At 49.1% G+C, this 22,711-nt stretch overlaps 1 protein-coding gene across 1 annotated transcript in view; it reads left to right on the top strand.

Moving 5' to 3' along the window:
* The first annotated feature begins 654 nt into the window (after window positions 1-654).
* Window positions 655-22,711, top strand: part of CELSR1 (cadherin EGF LAG seven-pass G-type receptor 1) — a 175,233-nt gene continuing 153,176 nt past the window's right edge. The window contains exon 1 of the mRNA XM_063323392.1: window positions 655-4,337. Coding sequence (XP_063179462.1) covers window positions 1,151-4,337 — 3,187 coding nt within the window. The 5' untranslated portion in view covers window positions 655-1,150. The remainder of the gene's footprint in view (window positions 4,338-22,711) is intronic.

Here is a 22,711-nt window from a genome sequence, read left to right on the forward strand (position 1 = left end):
CAGCGCAACATTTACATGCGGGGTCTGGCTCTGCTTCTTCCCACAAGCTACCGAAGTTTGCATCTCGTCTGTAATGATTTGCAATTGCCCCCAAGAAATCTTTCATTCCAGATCCTACCTGCTGTTCCGCCCGGCTGGGAGCAAAGCGTGAGAGCATGTCAGCAAAGCAGCCCACCGCCGGGCCACTCGGCACTCCCGAGCCAGGCAGATGGTGCTGATTTTGCCCTGAAAAGTACTTTTTTGGGGGTTCTTTTTCCCCTCCATAGGGAGAATGTTAAATAAATAAATAAACGAGCAAATAAATAAATAAATAAAATTCAGTTTAACTTTGTTCCGGACGACGGATCCGAGGCGACAGGTGGCTCCCAGGTGCCTTCTCGCGGCAACCCCGGCCCCCGAGGCGAAGGGGGGGGAGCGGGGCCGCCGCAGCGGTAGCGGCACCCCCCGCCGCCTCCTGCCGGCGCGGCCCCCCAGCCGGGGCGGGCGGCTCTCCCGGCTGCCGGGCGGCGGGGCGGGAGCCCCCCGGGGCCGGAGCGGGCCCAGCCCCCGCTGCCGCCGCCGCCCGGGAGGGGCCGGGCGGGGCCGTCGGGAAACCCCGCCCCGGGCAGCGCCCGCCGCGCTCCGCGCAGCCTGCGCCGCTCAGGGCCGCCGCGGAACCCAGCGGAGCGGGGCGGCAGCAACGGGACGGGACGGGGCGGCCCCGCCGTGTCGCGCAGCCACGCGGGACCGCGCCGTCCGTGGGCCAGCCCCGCCGCGGGCGGGGGGGGGACTTCGGTATTTAATTTTCTTTTTTGTTTGTTTTTTTGTTGTTGTTGTTGTTTGTTGGGGTTTTTTTTCTTTTTATTTGGCGGAGGAGAGGAGCAGCAGGTTTATGCTAATCGCCCTGTCGGGAGCGGCAGTGGGAGGAGGAGGAGGAGGAGGAGAGGAGCCATTTTGAACTCACTTCAAAGTTTAAGGTGGAAAAGTTGGAGCTCTCCAGCCCCGCTGCCCGGGGGACGGCGACGGGGCGCGGGGCTGCGGGCGGGCGGCGGGGGCGGGGTGGGGGGAGCCGGGCCGGCGGCTGATGGATGAGGGCGGGCGGGCAGCCCGGCGGGTGGATGGATTGTGCGGCAGCCCTCTGCCCGGCACCGCTGCCCGCTGAGCCCCGGAGATGCTGGGGCTGTCCGCCGCCGCCTGCCTGCCCTGGGCCGCCCTCCTCTGCGCCCTGGCGCCGGCGGGCGGCGGCGAGCTGCGGCCGCCCCGCTCCGCACCGATCCTCCACCTGCCCCCGGGGGCCGCCGAGCGCCGCGCCGCCGCCGAGCCGCCCGTGCTGCCGCCCGCCGGGCGCCTGAGGGCGGCGGGGGCCGCGCTGCGCCGCGCTCCGCCCGCCGGGCCCCGCGGAGCCGGGCCGTGCCCGCGCAGCGCCCGGCGGAGGGCGGCCGCCCAGCCCCGCGGAGCCGCCGCCGGCTGCGCCCCTCCGCCGGCGGCGGGGGAGGAGGAGGAGGGCGGCGGGCGGCGGGGAGCGCGGCGGGCGCGGAGCCTCAACAGCCCCCCGCAGTTCCAGCTGCCCAGCTACCAGGTGTCCATCCCCGAGAACGAGCCGGCCGGCACGGCGGTCATCGTGCTGCGGGCACAGGACCCCGACGAAGGGGAAGCCGGCCGGCTGGCGTACTCCATGGAGGCTCTCTTCGACGAGCGCTCCAACGACTACTTCTCCATTGATGCCGAGACAGGCAGCGTGGTCACCGCCCGCAGCCTAGACCGGGAGACGAAGGACACCCACGTACTGAAGGTGACCGCTTCCGACCACGGCTCCCCACGCCGCCGCTCGGCCACCACCTACCTGACGGTGACGGTGAGCGACACCAATGACCATGAGCCGGTGTTTGAGCAGCCCGAGTACCGGGAGAGCATCCGGGAGAACCTGGAGGTGGGTTACGAGGTGCTGACCATCCGCGCCACCGACGGCGATGCCCCAGCCAATGCCAACATGCTTTACCGCCTGCTGGAGCCGGGAGCTGGCGATGGGGTCTTTGAGATCGACCCGCGCTCGGGGGTTGTGAGGACCCGAGCCCCGGTGGACCGTGAGGAGGTCTCCGAATACCACCTGGTGGTGGAAGCCAATGACCAGGGCAAGGATCCAGGACCACGGAGCGCCACGGCTATGGTGCACATCACTGTAGAGGATGAGAATGACAACTACCCTCAGTTCAGCGAGAAACGCTACCTGGTCCAGGTGCCAGAGGATGCCCCAGTGAACAGCCAGATACTGCAGGTGCAGGCCACAGATCGAGACCGGGGCAGCAATGCTCAGGTGCACTACAGCATCGTGAGTGGCAACCTGAAAGGCCAGTTCTACATCCACTCTTTCTCCGGTGCCATTGACCTGATCAACCCTCTGGATTACGAGACTATTCGGGAGTACACGCTCCGGATCAAAGCCCAGGATGGGGGCAGGCCTCCCTTGATCAACTCCAGTGGCATGGTGTCAGTGCAGGTCGTGGACGTGAATGACAATGCCCCCATCTTTGTGAGCACTCCTTTCCAGGCCACAGTGCTGGAGAACGTTCCTCTGGGCTACTCGGTGCTGCACATCCAGGCTGTGGATGCTGACTCTGGGGAGAACGCCCGCCTGGAGTACAAACTCATAGAGATGGCACCCTCCACTGGAGCTGCCCCCGTAGCAGGTGACTCTGCATTTCCTTTTCAGATCAACAACAGCACGGGGTGGATCACGGTGGCTGCAGAGCTGGACCGAGAGACTGTGGAGCACTATCACTTTGGGGTGGAGGCCAGGGACCATGGTGTGCCAGTCATGACCTCCTCAGCCAGTGTGTCCATTACTGTCCTGGATGTGAATGACAACAACCCCACCTTCACGGAGAAGGTGTATCACCTCAGACTGAACGAGGATGCGGCTGTGGGCAGCAGTGTCCTGACGCTGACAGCGGTGGACAGGGACGTTAACAGCGTTGTGACTTACCAGATCACCAGTGGCAACACCAGGAACCGTTTTGCCATCACCAGTCAGAGCGGAGGGGGGCTGATCACACTGGCCTTGCCCCTGGATTACAAGCAGGAAAGGCAGTATGTGCTGACAGTCACTGCCTCTGACGGCACTCGCTTTGACACCGTCCAGGTCTTCATCAACGTCACAGATGCCAACACACACCGCCCAGTCTTCCAGAGTTCCCACTACACAGTGAGCGTCAGTGAGGACAAGCCCATCGGCACCTCTATTGTCACCATCAGTGCCACCGATGAAGACACGGGGGAGAACGCAAGAATCACTTACATTTTGGATGATAACATCCCCCAGTTCCGCATCGACCCTGACACAGGCACCATCACCACCCTGATGGAGCTGGACTATGAGGACCAGGCCTCCTACACATTGGCCATTACAGCCCATGACAACGGCATCCCTCAGAAATCAGACACCACGTACGTTGAGATCCTCATCCTGGATGCCAATGACAATGCGCCCCGCTTCCTGCGCGACCGCTACCAGGGTTCAGTTTTTGAGGATGTGCCACTCTCCACCAGTGTCCTCCAGCTGTCTGCCACCGACCGCGACTCAGGCCTCAATGGCCGTCTCCTCTACACGTTCCAAGGCGGTGACGATGGAGATGGAGACTTCTACATTGAACCCACTTCTGGAGTGATACGCACGCTGCGCAAGCTGGACCGTGAGAACGTGGCTGTCTACAGCCTGCGGGCCTTTGCAGTGGACAGAGGCAGCCCACCGCTGAAAGCCTCTGTGGATATCCAAGTGACTGTGCTGGACATCAACGACAACCCCCCTGTCTTTGAGAAGGACGAATTTGACATCTTTGTGGAGGAGAACAGCCCCGTGGGCTCTATTGTGGCACGCATCAGTGCAGCTGACCCCGACGAGGGGACCAACGCACAGATCATGTACCAGATTGTAGAGGGGAACATCCCTGAGGTCTTCCAACTAGACTTGCTCAATGGAGACCTCACAGCCCTCATGGACCTGGATTACGAGAGCCGGACGGAGTATGTGATCGTGGTGCAGGCCACTTCGGCCCCTCTTGTGAGCCGGGCAACGGTGCACATCCGCCTCCTGGACCAAAATGATAACCCACCTGTGCTGCAGGACTTCCAGATCCTCTTCAACAACTATGTGACCAACAAGTCTAACAGCTTCCCTTCCGGCGTGATCGGCAAGATCCCGGCTCATGATCCTGATGTGTCTGACAGCCTGGCCTACACCTTTGTGCAAGGCAATGAATTAAACTTGCTCCTTTTGGACTCTGCCACTGGGGAACTCAAACTCAGTCGCGATCTGGACAACAACAGACCCCTGGAAGCCCTCATGAAAGTGTCGGTCTCAGGTAAGCAAGCGTTTGAGGTTCATAAAGCGCATAATTCTGCTTGTCAGACCAGTGCGGGGGCATGGGCAGAAATAACCCGCTTGCAGTTTAGCGCAGCTTTGGCTTTCCTGAGGCAGCAATTTATCTGTGAAGTTTTTGGAGAGGAACCACAAAAATGTATCAAGCCCATGTGCTGTGGATTGAAGTGGTGCGTTGAAGTTGTTTAGTAAACGTGTATCACAAGGGTAAATAAAAACGAGGGTGTGTGGAAGGGTATATACTCCCTCGGTTTAGGTGGTACCTCGTCTGAAGCTTTTCTGATGTGGTTGCACAAAGGTAATAAATGATGTAACTTGCAGAGATGTAGGGAATGCACATGGAGCTCTAACGCCACCTCCTCTCCCTCTTTTTTTTTCCTCTCTTAGAAAAAGAAGAGTTGAGATTTGGTATCTCTGCTTTTTTAGTAACAAAACACGTTTATTCCCTTCTGCATACCGGGAGCTTTGGCTGGTAGATCCGCAGACCTCAGGCCCAGGCCTGGTGTGGCCTGAGGTGGATGGGTTTGCATTGCTGGCGTGTGTTCCTGTGGGAGACGGCAACTCGGAAAGCCATGAGTTATGGCTGTGTAACGGCTGTGTAATGCAGCTAATTACACTGGGCTTGCTTTAGGAGAGCTAGGGGCAGATACTGGCCAAATACAGCCCCAAAATCAGCACTGCTGGGGGGAGGGAGAGGAGGGAAGAGGCAGGGGCACTGTACCATTAATTTCCTAATTTGTGTGTGTAGCCTGTTCGATATTGTCCAATATATACTTTTATATGAGCACATACGTGCTCTTAGGATATTATTCTTTTTCTGCTCAGTTGCTTGTTTATCATGGAATTACTTTTTATGCCTCTAATTGTGGCATCAATCATGCAATGAGTAATTTCCTCTGCAGGTGCCACTTTATAAAGTTTACCGTGGACCTGATCCCATACTTCTGTTGACTTTCAGAGGTTTAACCAGATCCATTCCTCGCTGCCTCTCGCCGCAACGTAAAGCTAATATTTGTATTCTTTCCGCAAAAAAATAGCTGCAAGTACTAGGTACATAAAATGACATTTTGGGAGATGCTTCTTTTTGGATGGTTGTATTAAAAAAAAATAGTAATAATCAAACTGTGGCATAATCCTGGCAGCGCGTGTTTTACTGTAAGTAGTCAGGGTGTGCAGCGGGGCCTTGGGGGAGCGAGCCGCGCTCTCCCTTGGGTTTGCAGGCTTGAGGTCCTTTTTGCTTCAAGAAAATGAAAGTGATATTAAGTGAAGTGATTGAATTTATTGCGGTGCATCACTTGACAAGCCACTCCTGGTTCTTCCAAAAGGCTGGGGGGCAGCTAATGTGGTAAGTTAGCTCATAAAGGCCGTTTCCATGTCCTGTGAGGACTTGCAGAAAAAACAGACAGTTGGCTTGTGACCTTAAAGAAAAACATTTGGATTAAGGCGCAGGTGATTGCGTGGTCATTGTCTGCCTGAACCAGTAGCTCTTTATCTGGTAGCAGAAGATAAGAACTCAACTTGGAGCAAGGAGCTTGGAAAAGTCATTTGGGTAGACTAGATGAAGAGCGTGCTCAGGACGGAAAAAAAGATGACGTGAACTATTCCTTTCTCAATCTAATGATTTACTCAGTTTAAGTGGATGAAATCTCAGGTAGGAATGAAGACCTCTGTTTTCTTAAGTAATAGGAGCTGGGTCATTCCGGCATCATTGTCATGTTTGGTGAAGGTGTGAACTTTGAAACTCTGCAGTGATGTTGATCAGAACTGGCTGTCTGCTGCGTGTCTTGAGATATTTGAAAGATTAAAGCTTTTTGTCGATAGGATTTTCAAATAATTTTGACAAGCGCTGAACTCCGTTTGACGTTAATTTGGAGAAGTTTGCTGTTTGGAAATTGAAAGGGCAGAGTTTGGCAGCATGTGGTTGTGTCCAGGAAAATCTCTCACCTGCCTGCTTTCTCCGGTTTATCTGATGCAGTCTTTTAAAAAAAAAAAGACAGAGAAGAAGCTCAGACAGAAGTGCTTCACAGGGTTATCTCTAAGTGTTGCAAAATTCCTGCAAATCATCTGCTAAAATGACCTGCCAGTTAACTGAAAAACGTGTCTATGGAGTAGCCATTAACCTCTCAACCCAGACAAACACAAAGTCCTGCCCGGCTCCCAGCTGCTCTTCGGGTCAGGGGAGCATTGGAGGGAGCTCTTTATGAACTTGGGGAATTTGATCCGTACACGAGTCGGAAGTAACACTGCTGCTATAAAAATCGTATTTCCACCGGGTGCTGTGTTGTGCTGCATGGGAGCGTGCGTGAGGCTAGCGAGGAGCCGCGCTCCTCAATTAAATTACTTTGAGACTTTGATACTTGGCTCAAACCAGCATTCTTTCATTTGACTCGGGGATTATTCAAATAAGCACGGTAACTTTGGCTTTCTGCGTATAAACAAAATCATAGAATCATAGAATTGCTGAGGTTGGAAGGGACCTTTAAGATCATCAAGTCCAACCATTAACCTACCCTGACAAACGCCACTTCTAAACCATGTCCCTAAGTGCCCCATCTACCCTTTTTTTAAACACCTCCAGGGATGGTGAATCCACCACCTGCCTGGGCAGCCTATTCCAATGTTTAATAACCCTTTCAGTGAAAAAATGTTTCCTAATATACAATCTAAACCTCCCCTGACGTAACTTGAACCCGTTTCCTCTCGTCCTATCACTTGTCACCAGGGAGAAGAGGTCAGCCCCCATCTCTCTACAACCTCCTTTCAGGTAGTTGTAGAGGGTGATAAGGTCTCCCCTCAGCCTCCTCCTCTCCAGGCTAAACAACCCCAGCTCCCTCAGTTGTTCCTCATAAGGTTTGTCCTCCAGACCCCTCACCAGCTTTGTAGCCCTTCTCTGGACACGCTCCAACACCTCAATGTCCCTCTTGTAGCGAGGGGCCCAAAACTGAACGCAGTACTCGAGGTGGGGCCTCAGCAGTGCCGAGTACAGGGGGATGATCACTTCCCTAGTCCGGCTCACCACACCGTTCCTGATACTCCTGATGGAGCTAATCGGTTTGGTAAAACCTGAAAACGGCACAGTTGGGATTTAAAACTTACTCTAACAGTGTAAATGTCATCGGAAATGGGGTGGGACGGTGGGCAGCCCTGGGCAGGCTCTGCCTTCGCCCTGGTGCCAACATACCGGCTCGGCTGTGCCCCTGCAGCCGGCCAGGAACCGACCCAAGCAGGGGAATGAGGAATGTGGGTGGTGTGGATATTAGCATTTCGCTGTGGATCGGGAGGGAGCTTTTGAAGTCTGTCTCTTTTGAAGTGAATCTTTCTGGGTGCCCCTCTGCCTGTGCCTGGCATGCAGAGCCCTCTGAGTGAACAACCCAGACCCCTTTGGGATGAAACTAATCCCGATGTGCTCCAGGGATCCCTTAAAAAGACACATTCTCCTTTTTACGTTGTACCTTCAAGGCTTTCCTACAGAAAGGCAGAGCTTGGCCTTATATTGCCCATGCCTGCACATTCTGTTGTTAGGTTTATGTTGTTTTAACAACTGGGATGAAACCTGGACCCTGCTGAAATCCTGCCCTTGCTTTCCAGGGGGGCGGGATTTTACCCTGGGCTTCCGAAACAGGTGGTCAAGAGTCCATCAGTCTGTGATTTCTTAGTGTTACTAATAAATACATGGCTTGCATTGACAGCATCATTTAAAACATTACTTTTTGTCCACAGTGATGTTCACAGTAACGTTAGGTTGGGATTTATTTGGTCAAATAATGGGTTAAACATTGCTCGAGTCACACAGCAGTCGCCCCTGTTAAACATTATACTGTGGTCCCCTCCGGTGCTGGTGCCGGGGTGGGGGGAAGGCTGGTGCTGGCCTCAGCTTTGCACAAACGTTGCACAAGTTTGCCCGGGTATCACATTGCAAACGCTGCTGGCACCTGCTCAGCTCCGCGGCCACACATAATCCCACTTATCATCCAGGACAGCTCGCTGGGATACAATGGATGTGCGGGCAAACGCCTCTGGGAACCCAGCCTGGTTCACCCGGGCAGAAAAAAACCCAACCGTACTGTATGCCGCAGCTTTTGAGTGCTTCAGATAAATGTAAAATACCGTTATAGAATATACGATTTGGGGAAAGCAGGATAGACACCCAGGTGTTTTTGAGGGCGTGCAAGCTCAAGCGTCACCTTTTACATTTCTTTGGCTTTTAATCTCCAGTGGCATTTAGCGAGGTTATTGACTATCAGCAAATACAAATTAAGGTAGAGCTCATTTGTGCTGCAATAAACTTGGGATTTTTACTCAAGGCTTGTTAAAGGATCTTCATTATTATTGTAATTTAGAAGTCATTATGCTAATGACCCTGGATCTCCAGCTCTGTGCCTTCTCCATATAAATGGAACGGAAGGCACAATACTTTGGTTTAGCCCTTCTGATAAAGGTAAGGCCACAGCTGTGCCTGAGATGCGAGGCACTGGGGGGTTGTTTGGGCATGTGGAGAAGATTTGAGATTGAAGGGAAAAGAGGAAAATGAAGGAAAAGGCATCTCTGTAAGCTCAGGGCACCTTTGGGCACGGAGGGCAAGTGCTGGGGATGCCGGCTGCGTGCCTCGGCAGCGCCAGGCTCCAAGCCCCCGCTTTGGGGAGCAGGGTGGAGGGGGCTGCTGGGGCCTTGTGAGTTTTGGGGGGCAGATCTTCGGAGTGACCCATTCTTTTAGGGGTGATGCTTCTGGCTGCCTGCGAGGACTTACTTTCGGGGTCAGCCAGGGGCAATTAGTGCCCAAACTGCTCTCCTTGGGCACCCCCCAGGGAAACACATTCTCGCCAGCGGCTGTGGTGGGATCCCTGTGGGTTACGCAGTTGGGAGATGATGGAAACGGATGGGCAGGGGCTTCTCTCCATCCCTCCGAGTGGGAGCAGGGCTTGTGCATGCTCGTGTTCCCGGGGGCTTTGGGCGCTTGCACTTCACACGAGCATCCTGCACCGAGAGAGAAAGCAGCTCGAACGCTGCAAGGACCAGGACCTTGTTTAGAAAGATAGTGTGATGCTGTGAGCTGTGAGATTGCAGCCCGGGTTGTTACTTGGTGTATTAAGGGGAGCTGTAGTGAAGGAAGACCCATAATGGTCAGTAGCGGTGGTTTTGAATGCTTGTTTATTTTCCTAACACATATTATTTTCCTAAAGTAGCAAAGCAAGAGTAGTGCCCATCATTTTGAAGTTAGGGTGTCTCCTGGATCTCGTGTGGCTACCTAAATCCTTTACTGCATCCATATAGGTTCTATTCTATCCCACCCCATCAGTGAGATGCATTTTAGATGTGTGTCCCTCCAGCCTGCAGGAATTTGACTTTCCCTCTTCAGCCGATTGACCTGTTCCAGCCGATAAAAAGCTGTCCCTGCCTTGTTGCTTTTGTGTGTGCTTCCTTCCACTTCATCCCTGGATTTCATAGGAGTGGTGTATTTTTCTTTCGAAAGACAGGAAAATGTCTATGGCTACGAGAGGAAAATATTTAGTGGAAGGCTGACTGACAAAATAACTTTTTACTGAGATAAAAGCTATCTTCTGCATGGAAATAAATAAAACAGGGAGTTATCTGCAGCTCAAGCTACTGTAAATAAGCAATGTCTTTGCTAAAATAGTTATCCCCAGAAAAAAAAAGAAATGTTTATCACAGCACACTTTAGAAAGTAAATGAGATGTTTTATCTCAGATAGAAGCTATTTTGTCAGTCAGCTTCTTTCAGAAAATGCTCCTATGCAATGTAGCTGTCACTAAAAATGTTTGTTTCTCCCTGTTTCTGTCTGTGTGCGGCGCAGGCTGTATATTCCTATTTTTTATTACAGTTTTTAACAAGATATTTCTACCTTAGCATGGCTTGGTGGTTGAAGCATACACAGATGGCACCTCTTAACCTTGTCCCACAAAGTGAAACTTTGAACCATAAATACTAGAGGTCACAGTCAGTTCCTGGAGAAAAAAAAAACACAACTGTATATCAAAGCCCTACATAAACCCAAAGGCAGCAACACTGTTTAAAAACCCAAGGCAGTGTTTGTATTTGCAGCATCTTTTTGTTAAGATTTCTGTACAAGCTGTTGGGTTACCTTGATTGAGAGGGTTTGAGAAATGGCTTACTGAGGTTACAGGGGTTTTTGGCTGGTTTTGTACTGATAATTTTATTTTAATTTTTTATTGCCTAAATGTTGATGCTTTTTCCGGTGATTTCTGGGGAAGGAGGAGACTTTAGGATAACAAGCAGAAGGTATGAGAAGGATGAGACTGAAGATGTGAGAGGGAGAAAGATCTACTAGGTTTTTCTTGATAATCAAGTCCCCAGGGATAGGAATTAAATTTAGAGAAGTATGATGGCGGGATTGCCAGGAAATTTTTTTCCCCCTATTTTCAAATTATTTGCAAATGGGGACATAGTTGTAATAACCATTTTTAAATTGGATTAGTAATTGTTTTATATTTTTTGATTATTTTTTAAGCTTCAGGGTATAGTAATGAATCAGTTTCCTTGGTGTATTCCCTTGTTGTGTATTCCCTGCTTCCCTCTTAGAAGTCACTGAAGTGCTCTTGCTTCTGACTTGCACTTTCGGGTTGGGAAGGATCCTCTGTTGTTCTGGGTACACGTTTCCTTGCAGTTCAGAATTGGTTTAGGTTGGGGTTGTGGACCCTGCTGCTACGTGCCAAATACAGAATAAACATCGAATTGTTGTCAAGGGTAATGACAAAAGAACCTTTTGTTTAGAATACAGGAACAGTTTTCTAGGTTTGGATGTTAGGATGATAGTAAATCTGCAGTAGAATTAGTGGTGGGGAAAGCAGCTGATGTGAAGCAGTGGGATTTTATACTACTTTATCTCCGACATCCCAAGCGCTACCTGAGGAAGTGGCTGGCTGCTGATAAAGTGTATAATTTTACATTTGCTCATTGAATGGTCCATTTTCCTTCAGTGTATATACTTAATATCTTGAAACTCCCTTTCATTGTGAACTCCCATCTTTGAGCTGAGTGGATTTTCTCAGACATCCCATGACTGAGGAAAATAATGCTGGGTTTTAAAGTATGACATTAGGTGAAGGTAGGTAGCGTGTTAACCACTCTTCTGGTAGGGCTCTTGCTGGTGGGACCATTAGCAGATACTTTGATGGGAACCCAGACATCCTCACGTTTCCACCAGTCTGGTCAGAGCGTGGCCCTGGTGTCTCCCAGCATCTTCAAAGAAAGGTTGGGGAGACTCATCCATGGTCTCCTGCCTCCTCCTCAGGGTGTGCTGCAGGTCTGCCAGACTCCCTTGCAGCTGACGGGTTGTCTCCAGCAGCGTTTTGGCTGGCTGGGTGCTCGGGGTCCATGGGTTCAGGGGCATGTGATAGCACGCAACACCTGTGACGGTGTGTACAGTTCAGCCAGATGTGTAGCTGCTGCATACGTTGGCATAGCTGAGGTCACTTTCATCTGGTTGTTTTGGGTTCAGGCAGCAATGACTGCACCGTAACATGGCTTCGGCTTGCCATTCCACCGGGTCCCTCGATTCCCTCGAGGATCAGGTGAGACAGAGACAAAGACTGTGGGAACGTGACCGCTCTAAAAGTTGGGAGCAGAATTACTTTCTGGGCAGGAAACAAACAAACGTGAAGCAGAAGCCTGTTCTAAACCTACGGGCTACAAATACCTTGTCAATATTTAGCAGCGTAGGCTGCTATTGACACTCTACCTTGTAACGCTCATGCATGGAAGATGAGTAAGGGGAGGATCAAATGTCAGACACAAGATCCATGCTCTCCATCCCTTCTACCTCTCTTTTATAACCCCTCAGGATTTTGAGAGCCAGTTGGTGGGGACAGACTCGCTATGTTTGAGTGCTTGAGATGACAACTTATCTGCTTACCTCAGTATTGCCTAATGTGCAGGATTTGGGCAACTGTCTTTCTTGGCTTCCTTTGGCATACTGACTTGTATTTCCAAAAATATCTACGGAGAGTCTCTAGGAAATGTAGGAGGGTTAGAAGAGCTGAAGATATTCAGATCAGATCTAATGACCCTTTTTGGCAATATTCCACGTTACAGTCTTTCTGTCCTGGTTTCTGCGGGAATGATGATGTTTTTAGGTAAAATAGTACTCCAGCTGCTCTGAAATGAGCTTTGCCATTTAAGATAGAAGTAAGGCAGTGCAATTCTTTATGAATGATAGGCTTTTTTGTTGTCTGGTGCTTTTTTAAGAGTATTTGGCCAAGAGATTGCATAAATCAGAATACAGAACAAGTTGATGAGGGGCTCAGTTCTTCAAAGCCTTGTTCACAGTGGTTGTCCACTTGAAAGAAAGAACATCTGAGACACAATTAAATTCAGTTTTGCCACTTTGTGTTTCTGTGACAAGTGACAGCTTTATTATTTTTCCCCCCAGTGCAGGCTCTTTTTCCAGTGTTAAAAACCACTGAACTATTTATAGGTGTAACACAAGTTTCCAAAAGGGGCAGGATGTAATCTTCATGGAAAGTTTTGAAATCCGCCATTGAGCGATCTCATGTTTGCTTGGCAAGATTTGCCTAACACCTTTTTTTTTTTTTGTAAGACCCGGCTGCGTGCGCTTTGGTTGAGATTTCATTGCAACGCGTTGATGGAGACAGCGTTATCGGAGGTGCAGCCTTGGCTCTGATGGTCGGATTTGTATCACCCACCATGATCTGCCCAAGAAATCGGGTATCTCTTCAAAGGTGGTCGTGTAGCTTGCAGCCGTGATCAGTTGGTGGGCAGGAGGGCTGCTGGATGGAGATGCCCATCTCACGCCACTGTTTAAAGAGGGAACATAAGTGACTGAGTTGGGCTAATTGCTTTGTTGTCAGGTGGCTAAAGCTCAGTGGGATGAACCCACCCTGAATGTGTGTGCCAGGACAGGAGGGTTTGTTTTCTTTTGTGGCAATGATTGTACTTATTTCTGTTTCAGCAAACTACCTGTAGTAACAGGCTTAGCAGACTAGATGGAAGGGGGAGGCGATAATTTGAAAACAGGAAAACGTTTTGCCATGAATAATGTTAGGAGAGACTTTAAGTATTGTCAAGGGTTTGAGTGAACAAAGGGGGAAGGCATGCTTTTACGGGGATTTGGCATTCAACAAAGAAATAAAATTTTAAAATACTTCAGAAAGATGATCTTTGCACTTGAAAAATAGCAGTTGGACAGAAAAGTAGGATTTGCTGGAGAGAAAGGAAAACTTCTGGACTTTGTTTCAACAAGTCATTAATGCTGCTAAGCTGTAACCACCTTCGTATTTTTTCCAGTGTTTACACTTGCCAAGCACAAAAAAAGCAAATAAATGAAATGGTAAACCTGTAATAAATTCTCAGGGGACCACATAATAAACATAGACATGTTATGCTTATCAAATACAAAGGAAAGTAATCTGTTTTCAACACCATTGCCGAACGCATGATAGCTGCTACATTCCGTCCGCTCTCCAGCACTTTTGGAAATGACGCATCTGGTCAAAATATTTCAGCGCTTTTTGAAGGAGGGGGAAGGAGAGGCCATCGCTAACAACCATTGTCAACACGACATCTCCTGCCTGCTGTGGAGTCTGTGGGCTAGATCCAGTTTTGGGGAGAAGCAAAAACATATGGACCCCACCAAAAGGGGCAAAACAGGGACTTTTTTTTAACTGGATTTGAGTTTCCCAGACGTGATGGCCAGCACCTAGCAATCTGTCTTTGCTGTTAAATCTCAAGAGGCTGTTAGGTTTGGAAGCAAATGTACTCAAGGTGATTCCCTGTAGCTGCCGTGCCACCGGAGCACGCAGCATGGGTGCACAGAGCTGCTGCATCACTCGGGTTTGCACTTTCCTTTCACTAGCTGCCGATCTGACTCCTTGACCCTATTCAAAACTGATGTTAGCAAGTCATTGAGTTTATTGGATTGAATTCCTGTGGTAGCACTTTTGGACTTTCCAAGAACCAGCCCAGCCCCTCGTTTACTTGTGTGCTTGCAGTGATGTTTATGCCGGGTCTATTTCTAAAGGAGACCCTTTAACATCTAAGCTGTGAATTATTTATTTATTTGTTTGTTTGTTTGTTTGTTTAGCTGTCTGAATTCAGTTTCAGTCATGTAGAAGTTGCCCCACACGAACGCATTGCTTGTTTTAGCAGTGTGTGGTTGCCAGCCTCCAGTCGCTGCAGGCGCAGCTCCGCGTGGCTCGGAAGAGGCGTTTGGCACCTTTCACAGCTGAGGTCCAGCAGAGGACTCCTATCTAACCATCAAATGCCACAGCGCCTCACTTTTAGGTGCCTGTTCGCTGCAGCGGTATCCTGTTTTAGGCAGTTAAGTGTCCTATAAAGGGGGAGTACTTGAAATACCATCCCGCTGCAGCTTGGGTGCTTCACTCAGCATAGCGATCAGGACACTTAGCGAGGGCAGAGATGGGCTGGGCTCCAGCCCTTACTCTCAAAGCTCTTACTGTGCTATACATTAAAGAGGAGCCGAATAAGGTACAGAAGCTGTCATGGGACTCACATTTCCCATCTCTTTGGTGAGTGCCATAAGCTACAGGGTCACGCTCACACTTGCAGGGCGCTGGAGAAGAGGCTTTCTGGCTGATGCTCGTGTATGTGGGCACCTCCGCTTCAGTCGAGCGGCGGTGTGGGCCATCTGGCTTTGACCCTCAGCCGCTGGATTTTGTTTAGGCCATAATAAAAGCTGGATGGTGAACAGTGGCAGGACTAGGTCAGTTCTGGCTGTAGCCAGGGACTTAGCTCTTCCCATCTGGGAACGCAAAGGTAAAATAAACAAGAACCCTGGGGCTTTCCAGGGAGTACTTTCCTATTGATCAGAGCTCATTCGTTTGCCTTCTGGCTTTAACTATTTGGAAATGTATTTTGCTTTTATGTGGAGCGTCCCCCAGATGGGTGAAAGGGTCTGTTATGGGAGGATTCACGGGCTCAGACTTAAATTACGCTGCTAAATATCCAGAGTTCAACCCGTCTTCGCCTACCGTTTAATCCTCTTTCCCACTGCAGTTTGCTGTGATGATAGACTTGCTAGTAATTATCAACATGTTGCCGCTCGTCACTTGAATCCTGTGGCTTTTCCCGCAATGTGCTCGCTGACGCTACAGCTAGCCGACGTTGTCCTGACACATTCGGTAAAGGTCTCTTGGCAGCTATGACTGGGTTGAACTCTCCCGTCGGTTGACTCGGTTTCCCTTCTCACGGGGTGTATTTCTGATGTTGGCCTCCTTTTATTGACACAGTCTACTTCAGCAATGTGTGCTCTGCATGATGAGCTCTCCATCTGGCAGATAATTGCCTGCTAGTTTAAATCCCATCTTAACTTCAGTTTCTCGAGATCGCAAAACCTGCTGGTGCCTCCTGGCTGGTTTAGCAGGCTGTTTGCAAAAGGATTCGTTACCAGCTAATGTGATGTGGGCAAACTTCTGTGAGTTTTTTGAAATGTTAGGTAAGACAGGTGAACTTTTAGATCCTGCTTACTAAGCTAGCCAACGTTATTCTGCATTGAGTTTGGCCATCTAACACACATGGGTTTGTTGACCAAGCTGCTGACAGTAGGCACTGGTTGTTTGCCCTGGTTATGCGAAGTGGGAACCCTGGGTACATTTTAAGACATGAGTGGATGCTGAAACTTGTTACACGAGACGTGCTGTTGTCCCTCTTTCCTTCTTGCTTATCTTATTCTCCACCGTTCCGTGGATTCGTGTGCTGTTCTGCAGCGAGGCGCCGTGCCTGCGGAGTTTGCCTGCTGCAAGTTTGTACAGGGCTGTGCACAGCAGAGACCTCGCAGGGGCTGTTTTTGTAATACCTGCTGTAAATAATTAGGATAACCACCAGACTCCGACTGACCGACTGCCCCACAAGATAGGCAGATATGGACGGCGGCACTGGGGGCCGCCCCGGGCCCGGACGATGGTGTGCCCAGTGGGCACTGGGAGCCAGCAGGCAGTTGCCCACCAGGCACAGTGCTTGCCCATGGGGCGGCAGCAATATATACCTATATATATATTTGGTATGTACCTAACTATATACCAAACTGGCCCAGTTTGGGTATAGACGATGACTATATTTTTTTCCTATCCCTTGTGACAAGTTGCAGTCGCCTTTACTGTCTGGTTCCTTCATGCCTCAGCTCCGTTATGGCTCAGCTAATAGCTGTGTCTGGGACTTTATTCAGCTTTAAGAGGCTTTAAACCAAGAAATTCCTATTTACTACCAACAGCATTGATGGACAGGACCAATTAATGGCAATAAACTCAGGTGAGAACTGAGAGACAAGGACATTTTTTTCTATTCTATGCAGTGAACTTGTTTGTTTTGTATGAATGAGTTTTATGAACTTGTGTACGATCTGCTTTTAAAGTATGTCCCTTGCCAAGTGGTTGAGGATTTCTTAAGCTGAGATGACTGATTTGCTCCTTGGCTCAGCCAACATGCAACAGACTGTGCTGAAGCTGAAGTGCTGAGATGATCAGATAAAATTCTTCACTCACTGGCGGCAGTTGAGCATCCATCCCTTTTTTTTTTTCCTGGGGGAAAGTCCTCCAGGAGAGGCCGTTTCTCCTGCTCTGAGGTGGTGTCAGTGACTCCCTGGGTTTTTGCTCTTCGTCTCCTTGATCACCCTTTAGCTGTCAAAAGATCCCATTGGTCTTTTCAAGGCCTAAAGGAAAAGTGAAGTGACAGCTTTGATGGTCAATTTGAAAGCTTTCTCAGACTGGAAAGCATCCCATGGCCTAAACAACTTTACACGTCCCATGCTGATCATATAGGATGGTGTTTTACTGGCTTAATGCTGCGTAAAGTTGGGATATTGTGCATTTTCAGGTATTTAAATGAACTTATACAAATTACTTATGATAAGAAGAGACTAATTAAACTTTATTCCTGTGCTGAAACTGAATTTTGAAGAAATCAGTCAGAGATTTCAGCAGTTGTGAAATTTGGAGTGTTGTTCTTTGCACTGTAGAGCCTTTGTGCTTACTGCTGTAGTCGTATTACACGACATTGCCTAATACCCGTCAAGGCGTGTTCTTGGCTCATTCAGCAGGTAAGGCTCCCTCAGGGTCACTGAATCCCTCCATGTACTCAGCAGAGAGCTCAGCTTGATGATTTTATGGCCACGTGTCTGCGTTTCCAGTGCTTTTTCCTTTTTGCAGTAGTTTTCCCTTTTATGATGTGGTGATAATTAAAAGCAGGGCTCTGGCTGATTTTGTGACCAGTGTCATCCCTCCCTGCTTCCCACTCTTGTCAGTCAGCAGCTAATGAGCTGGTGGTCCGTCCTGGGGATGGGTTTTTCGCTGTTGAACACCTGCTCCCTCCTCCTGGTGTGGTAGGAGAGGCCGATGGGTGCAGCCACCTTGCGAAGATGCTCAGGCCCTGGGACGGGGGCTCGAGCTCGCAGCTGAGACCTGGTCCTGTAGCAAATGCGATGCTGATCTATTAGAGCTTCAGGATAATTTAATTGCTTTTGGAAAGCACAGTAGTTAATAAACCCACACTAAGAAATCACTACTGCTTCTGTTCCTTATTAGACATCTTAATTTCTTTTCAGTTTCTGTTCTTAGGCATTTCATAGCATTTAATTTTCTCTATGATAATTTATGAGTCATGAAATCTCTTGGAACAGGTTAGCCTCTGTGTGATGGCGTTTCAGCACCTCTTGCGTTTCCTTCAGTTGGATCGTGTGTTGCTGCTTGTTTAGAGGCGACGCTGCCACTTCCCCGAGAAAAGCACGATATTGTTACCTGGCTGTGATGTGCCAGGACCAGGCTGCCCTCTCTTTGGAGACGGGCCCTCCACCTCCTTCCGTAGTATTTAAAGGGCTTATCAAATACTGGGGTGGAAAGTTATTCTATTTTCTGAAATTACGCTATTTGGGTGACTTACTTTTCTTGTCCAGCCACTGCCTATGTGTTTGAGCTGGTTCAGAAAGATGGCAGCTGAAAAATGCGTCGACATATGGGGCTTCCACCACAGGGGTTTGTTAAGTGGGATGGGTTTATTAAAGAAAGTGACTTATTACGTGCTGTTGTACAAGGCACCGCAAATATCTCAGCTCTGTACTATTCTGATAATTCCCAGTCAAGAAAAGTTAATTTATATTGTAAAGAGGACAAGTTGGGGAACAGAGAATTTGTTTCACTGGAGGCATCGTTTATGGCAGAGGAGTGCATCTTTCATATTGCAAAATGAAACCCAAAGAGGACAACGATTGCGACCTACCTCTCTGAAGTGCTTATGGAAAACAAAGTTAAGAGCAAGGCAGTTTAAAGGAAAAAATCTGTAAGTGAACTGACTCTTAATAAATTTAGGTGGGATGTTAGAAGGGAGTTTGAAATATTTAGGGAAGCAAATTTCTGGAACAACCTCTCTGTGAAGGGATCCAAAGAAGTATAGCTGGGTTTAAGATGAAGCTTGATAAATTAATGAATGCTTGATAGTTTATAAGTACTATTATGTATATACAACACACTTCCTTGAGAAGCTTCCTTGAATAGAAAACTGAACTTGTTGGTGGGAAAATTATTTCCCGTTCTCTTTTTGCTGCAGAAATTAAACACACATATTAACAAATCGTAAATGCATTAGCCCTTTGAAGTGCCTGAGCTTGTGTAAGTTGTTGTGTGTTGATAAGAGCGTTGCTATCTTCTCCTGAACTTGGTATCAAAAGAAGATGAAGAATCCACAAGGCAGTGTGGTTCAGCAGGTAAATGAATGGGGCTGGAAGATATTCACAAATGTCACAGGCTGCAAGTTGCAGCAAATCTGAGCCAATCTTGCTTCTGGCTGCTGCAGTCCTTCCCTTCCCAGCACCTGTATGACCTTGTTCTGGGCTGTTTCCATGCACCGAGTTGCTGAAGAGCCAACCTGCCATTAAAAAACCCCCAAACAAACTTCTGACTTAGCATGAAGAAACAGCTCAGTCCATCAAATAACTATCAGGAGACAGTGCAAGGGAGGATGAATGTAGATAAAAAGCCAAATTACCAGTAAAAACCAACCAAACAAAAAAGTTCTTACTTAGTGTGAAGCAGCAGTTCAATGCAGTACGAGATGAGTGCCAGCGCAGAGGAGGAGGGGGACTGTGGCAGCCAGCCCTTGGATTAGCTCAGGGCTGCTGTGCATTTGCAACCAAAGCCTAAAGAAGAATATTCATTTTTTTGTGGGGTTTTTTTTTTTTTTTTTGAGTAAGATTTTTATTACCTTGTGCTGGAACAGTTCAGCATGGTTGGATAGGTACCAGGGATGGTGTAAAAGAGGAGGCAGTAATTAGGTGGATTTAGGATCTGCCTTTGTCTTGGTGGGTTCTCTGCTGCTGCTTCTTGTAGAAGATTATATGCGTTTGTCTATGCTTGCGTTTTGTTCCTTCTGGAAGGCAGAAAGTCTCTAGAAAGTCCTTTCAGCAGGTTATGCTGTCCCTGTGTGACCACATTGACTCAAACTAAGGGGAGAATTCATTCCAGTGCTCCGCGCACAATACTCAGCACCTAATCCACGTAGGCAAGTGTGTCAGCACTCGCCACTCTCTTCTGTGGGTACAAAACCCCCAGCTTTCATTTGTGTGAAGTTCTGCCACCTACAAGTTCTACAGCTTGAACCTACCACAGATTTTGTGGTGCAAAATGCAGCTGCATTGTGCTAGCATCAAAACCATAGGAGATTCAGTAAACATGTTTAAAAACACCTGTCTTGGAAACACACAGAGTGCAAGAAAATATTGTAGTAAATGAATGCAAAAATAAACAACTGAATAATTTTAGTTCTTCATTCCCTGTAGATTGCTGCCTTCCTAGGTTTGTTAACTAAAAAAAAAAATAACAAATTTTGGTTAAAAAGAAGGTAAGAAATTCCCTGGTAGTGAGGATTTTTCATTGGGAAAGTGTATGTATTTATGAGCTGTGAGGATTTTTCATTGAGAAAGTGTATGTATTTATGAGCTGTGGCTCAGTCCTTTGAATTGTCTAGGCACTACTGTAACTGATAAGTGAATGCTGATAACCCTGTTAATATTTCAAGGACTCTTTGCAACTATAGGGGAGCAGTCGGTAACTATCACATTCCTTTGCGTTGCAGGACAGGTTTTTTTATTTGCTATCCTAATGGTGTTATATACATACGGGTTTTTTTGAGCTCTGTTCACCTTGTCTCGCAGCAGCTCCTTGGCAGGCGGCCTCATGAACTCTTTAAGATGCTTCTTACTCACAGCAGCTGGGCTCATTGCCGGCCCTGGTGCGGCTGCGATTTGGATTGCAAATTCCCGATCCGAACAAAGAGGGGGAATAGAAAAGGCTGGTCTCTGGCCTCTCTCACACTTTGGGAAACCTTGCTGGCTTCAGAGGATTGTACTCATAACTCTGGCTACGGTTTAAAAAAAAGAAAAAAAAGCTTCTATCTTCGCAAAGACGGGTGCAGCCCTGCCAGTAGGCGCACTGCTGGAGGAGGGAAGAGCGAGGTGGCTCCAGGGAGGCTGCTGGGATTTCAGGCACCGTCTTACCTAGAGCTACTTTGAGCCTTGTCCACGCTTCTTCCCTTTTTCTCTTTCCCTCTGCTTTGTCTCCTCAGAACCACAGGGCTGGAAATCAGCGTTTATAGAAAAGATGGAGGGTGGTGAAAAAACCACCTGGATGGAGACAAACTGTGTGTGTGGCATATGTCCACATGCGTTCCCTCATGGCGCTGGGCAGCTGCACCCAAAGGCCTTACAAATCTGAGAAGCGGCTTGCTCTAATTGCTTTCACGAGACAGTATCAACTGGGTAGGATTTGGCCTGTACTGGCTTGCGTTCGGTGAGGAGCAGAGGAGATGAGTCAAACTGAACGGGGTGACTCATCAGAATCGGGCTCATGCAATGGTTTGTGTGTGTAAAAACGCTCGGAGTTGGGAAATGGGCTGTCATGGTCGTGAAATTGTTATCTCCCCTTGGTTTGCCGCTTCTAAGAGCTGTTGAAGAAGACCTGTAAAGTCCATGTCAGCCATAGTCAGAGCAAAAGGTGACGGTGCTTGGCTGACATCTAATTCCCCCAGGCTCCAGGCAGGGACACTGATGTGACTGCAAGGCAGCTGCCGAGACTACACTTGTGTCCTTGCACCCGGGGTTCCCTTTTTGCCATCTCCATCATGGAAGGTGACCAAAAAAAGCTCAAACCACTCATTTGTGGGTGGAAACCTCTATGGATGACTTTGCACAATAGGGAGTGTTTGGTCTGTAATTATTCATTGGTTTGGTTTAGAAAGTGTGGCCATTGCTCCCCTGAAGCCAGGCTTGCGTAGCGTGATGAAGAAAGCTGCTTTCCTGTCTCCTGAGCTGTCTTTTGATTTGAAAGCACGTTCCCTCTTCTCTCAGGCGTCCCTGTGTTAAAGATATTCACCACACACTGAGATCTCCACCTCTCTGGTGGCATAAAGTCACAGGTCGTCATCTTAATGGGCTCGGAGGAGGCAGACGGAGCATGGCCAGATGGACACCAGGATTACCCTGCCCCTTGCCCTGGGATCTCTCAGAAGAAATCCAGTCAGGGACGCCTTCCTCCTGCGGGAGGAACCCTCCTTAAGGGGCGAGCTGGAAGGCAGACCCAGCTGCGAAGCCCTGGGAGGAGAACCTGGTTTGATCTGCAGATGAGAGATGAGAGCTCCTGCGGAGGCAGAGCCGGTGGTGGGGCTGGGTGCCGGGGCCCGAGGGCTGCGCTCAGCAGGAAGGAGCCCCAGGCTCACACCCATCTCTGCAGACAGGAACAGTCCCTCATAAAGTGTTGTCTTGAATAGAATATGCACAAAACCAGCCTCTGGGAAAAGCTAGTGCTTGCCGGAGAAGTTTTTTTGGTGTATCCTGCTCTGTGAGCGAGTTAGGGTTTCTGTGTATAACACACCCTTTTTGGATGTGTTTGTTAGTCAAAAAGCACGCTGACTTCCTTCTGTTTCAGGAGAAGTGAGTCTGAAGGAGAAGCAGGCAAACAGTGAAAGAGGATCCCCTGGCACGGCTCATTTTGGGGCTGGGAGGCCGCACGGGGACTGGGATTTAGCCAGGCGGCCTGATTCAGCGCCACGGGTAGGTAATTAAGGTATACCCTCCAATTAGCTTAAGCGGCCCTTTTATTGATGTGTGAGATCAATGAGCCCAACTGCCATACAGATAGCAGAAAACAGTCTGGATGATTTTAACCACTGTTTTGCATGTTTAAGTAATTTAAAGTTAGAGCAGACCTGCCCTGCTGATGTTGACAGAAGCTCATTAAGCAAGGCAGGGATGCTTGCCTGCCCCGCAGGCTAAACGGCAGAGCCTGGCCGGGCCGGCACGGCTCCCTTCTGCTCCGTCCCATCCTGGCGTGGCCGAGATCCATCCCTGCAAGCCAGCCAGCT

Source organism: Chroicocephalus ridibundus, chromosome 1 (assembly GCF_963924245.1).
Source record: "Chroicocephalus ridibundus chromosome 1, bChrRid1.1, whole genome shotgun sequence".
Classification (NCBI taxonomy): Eukaryota; Metazoa; Chordata; class Aves; order Charadriiformes; family Laridae; genus Chroicocephalus; species Chroicocephalus ridibundus.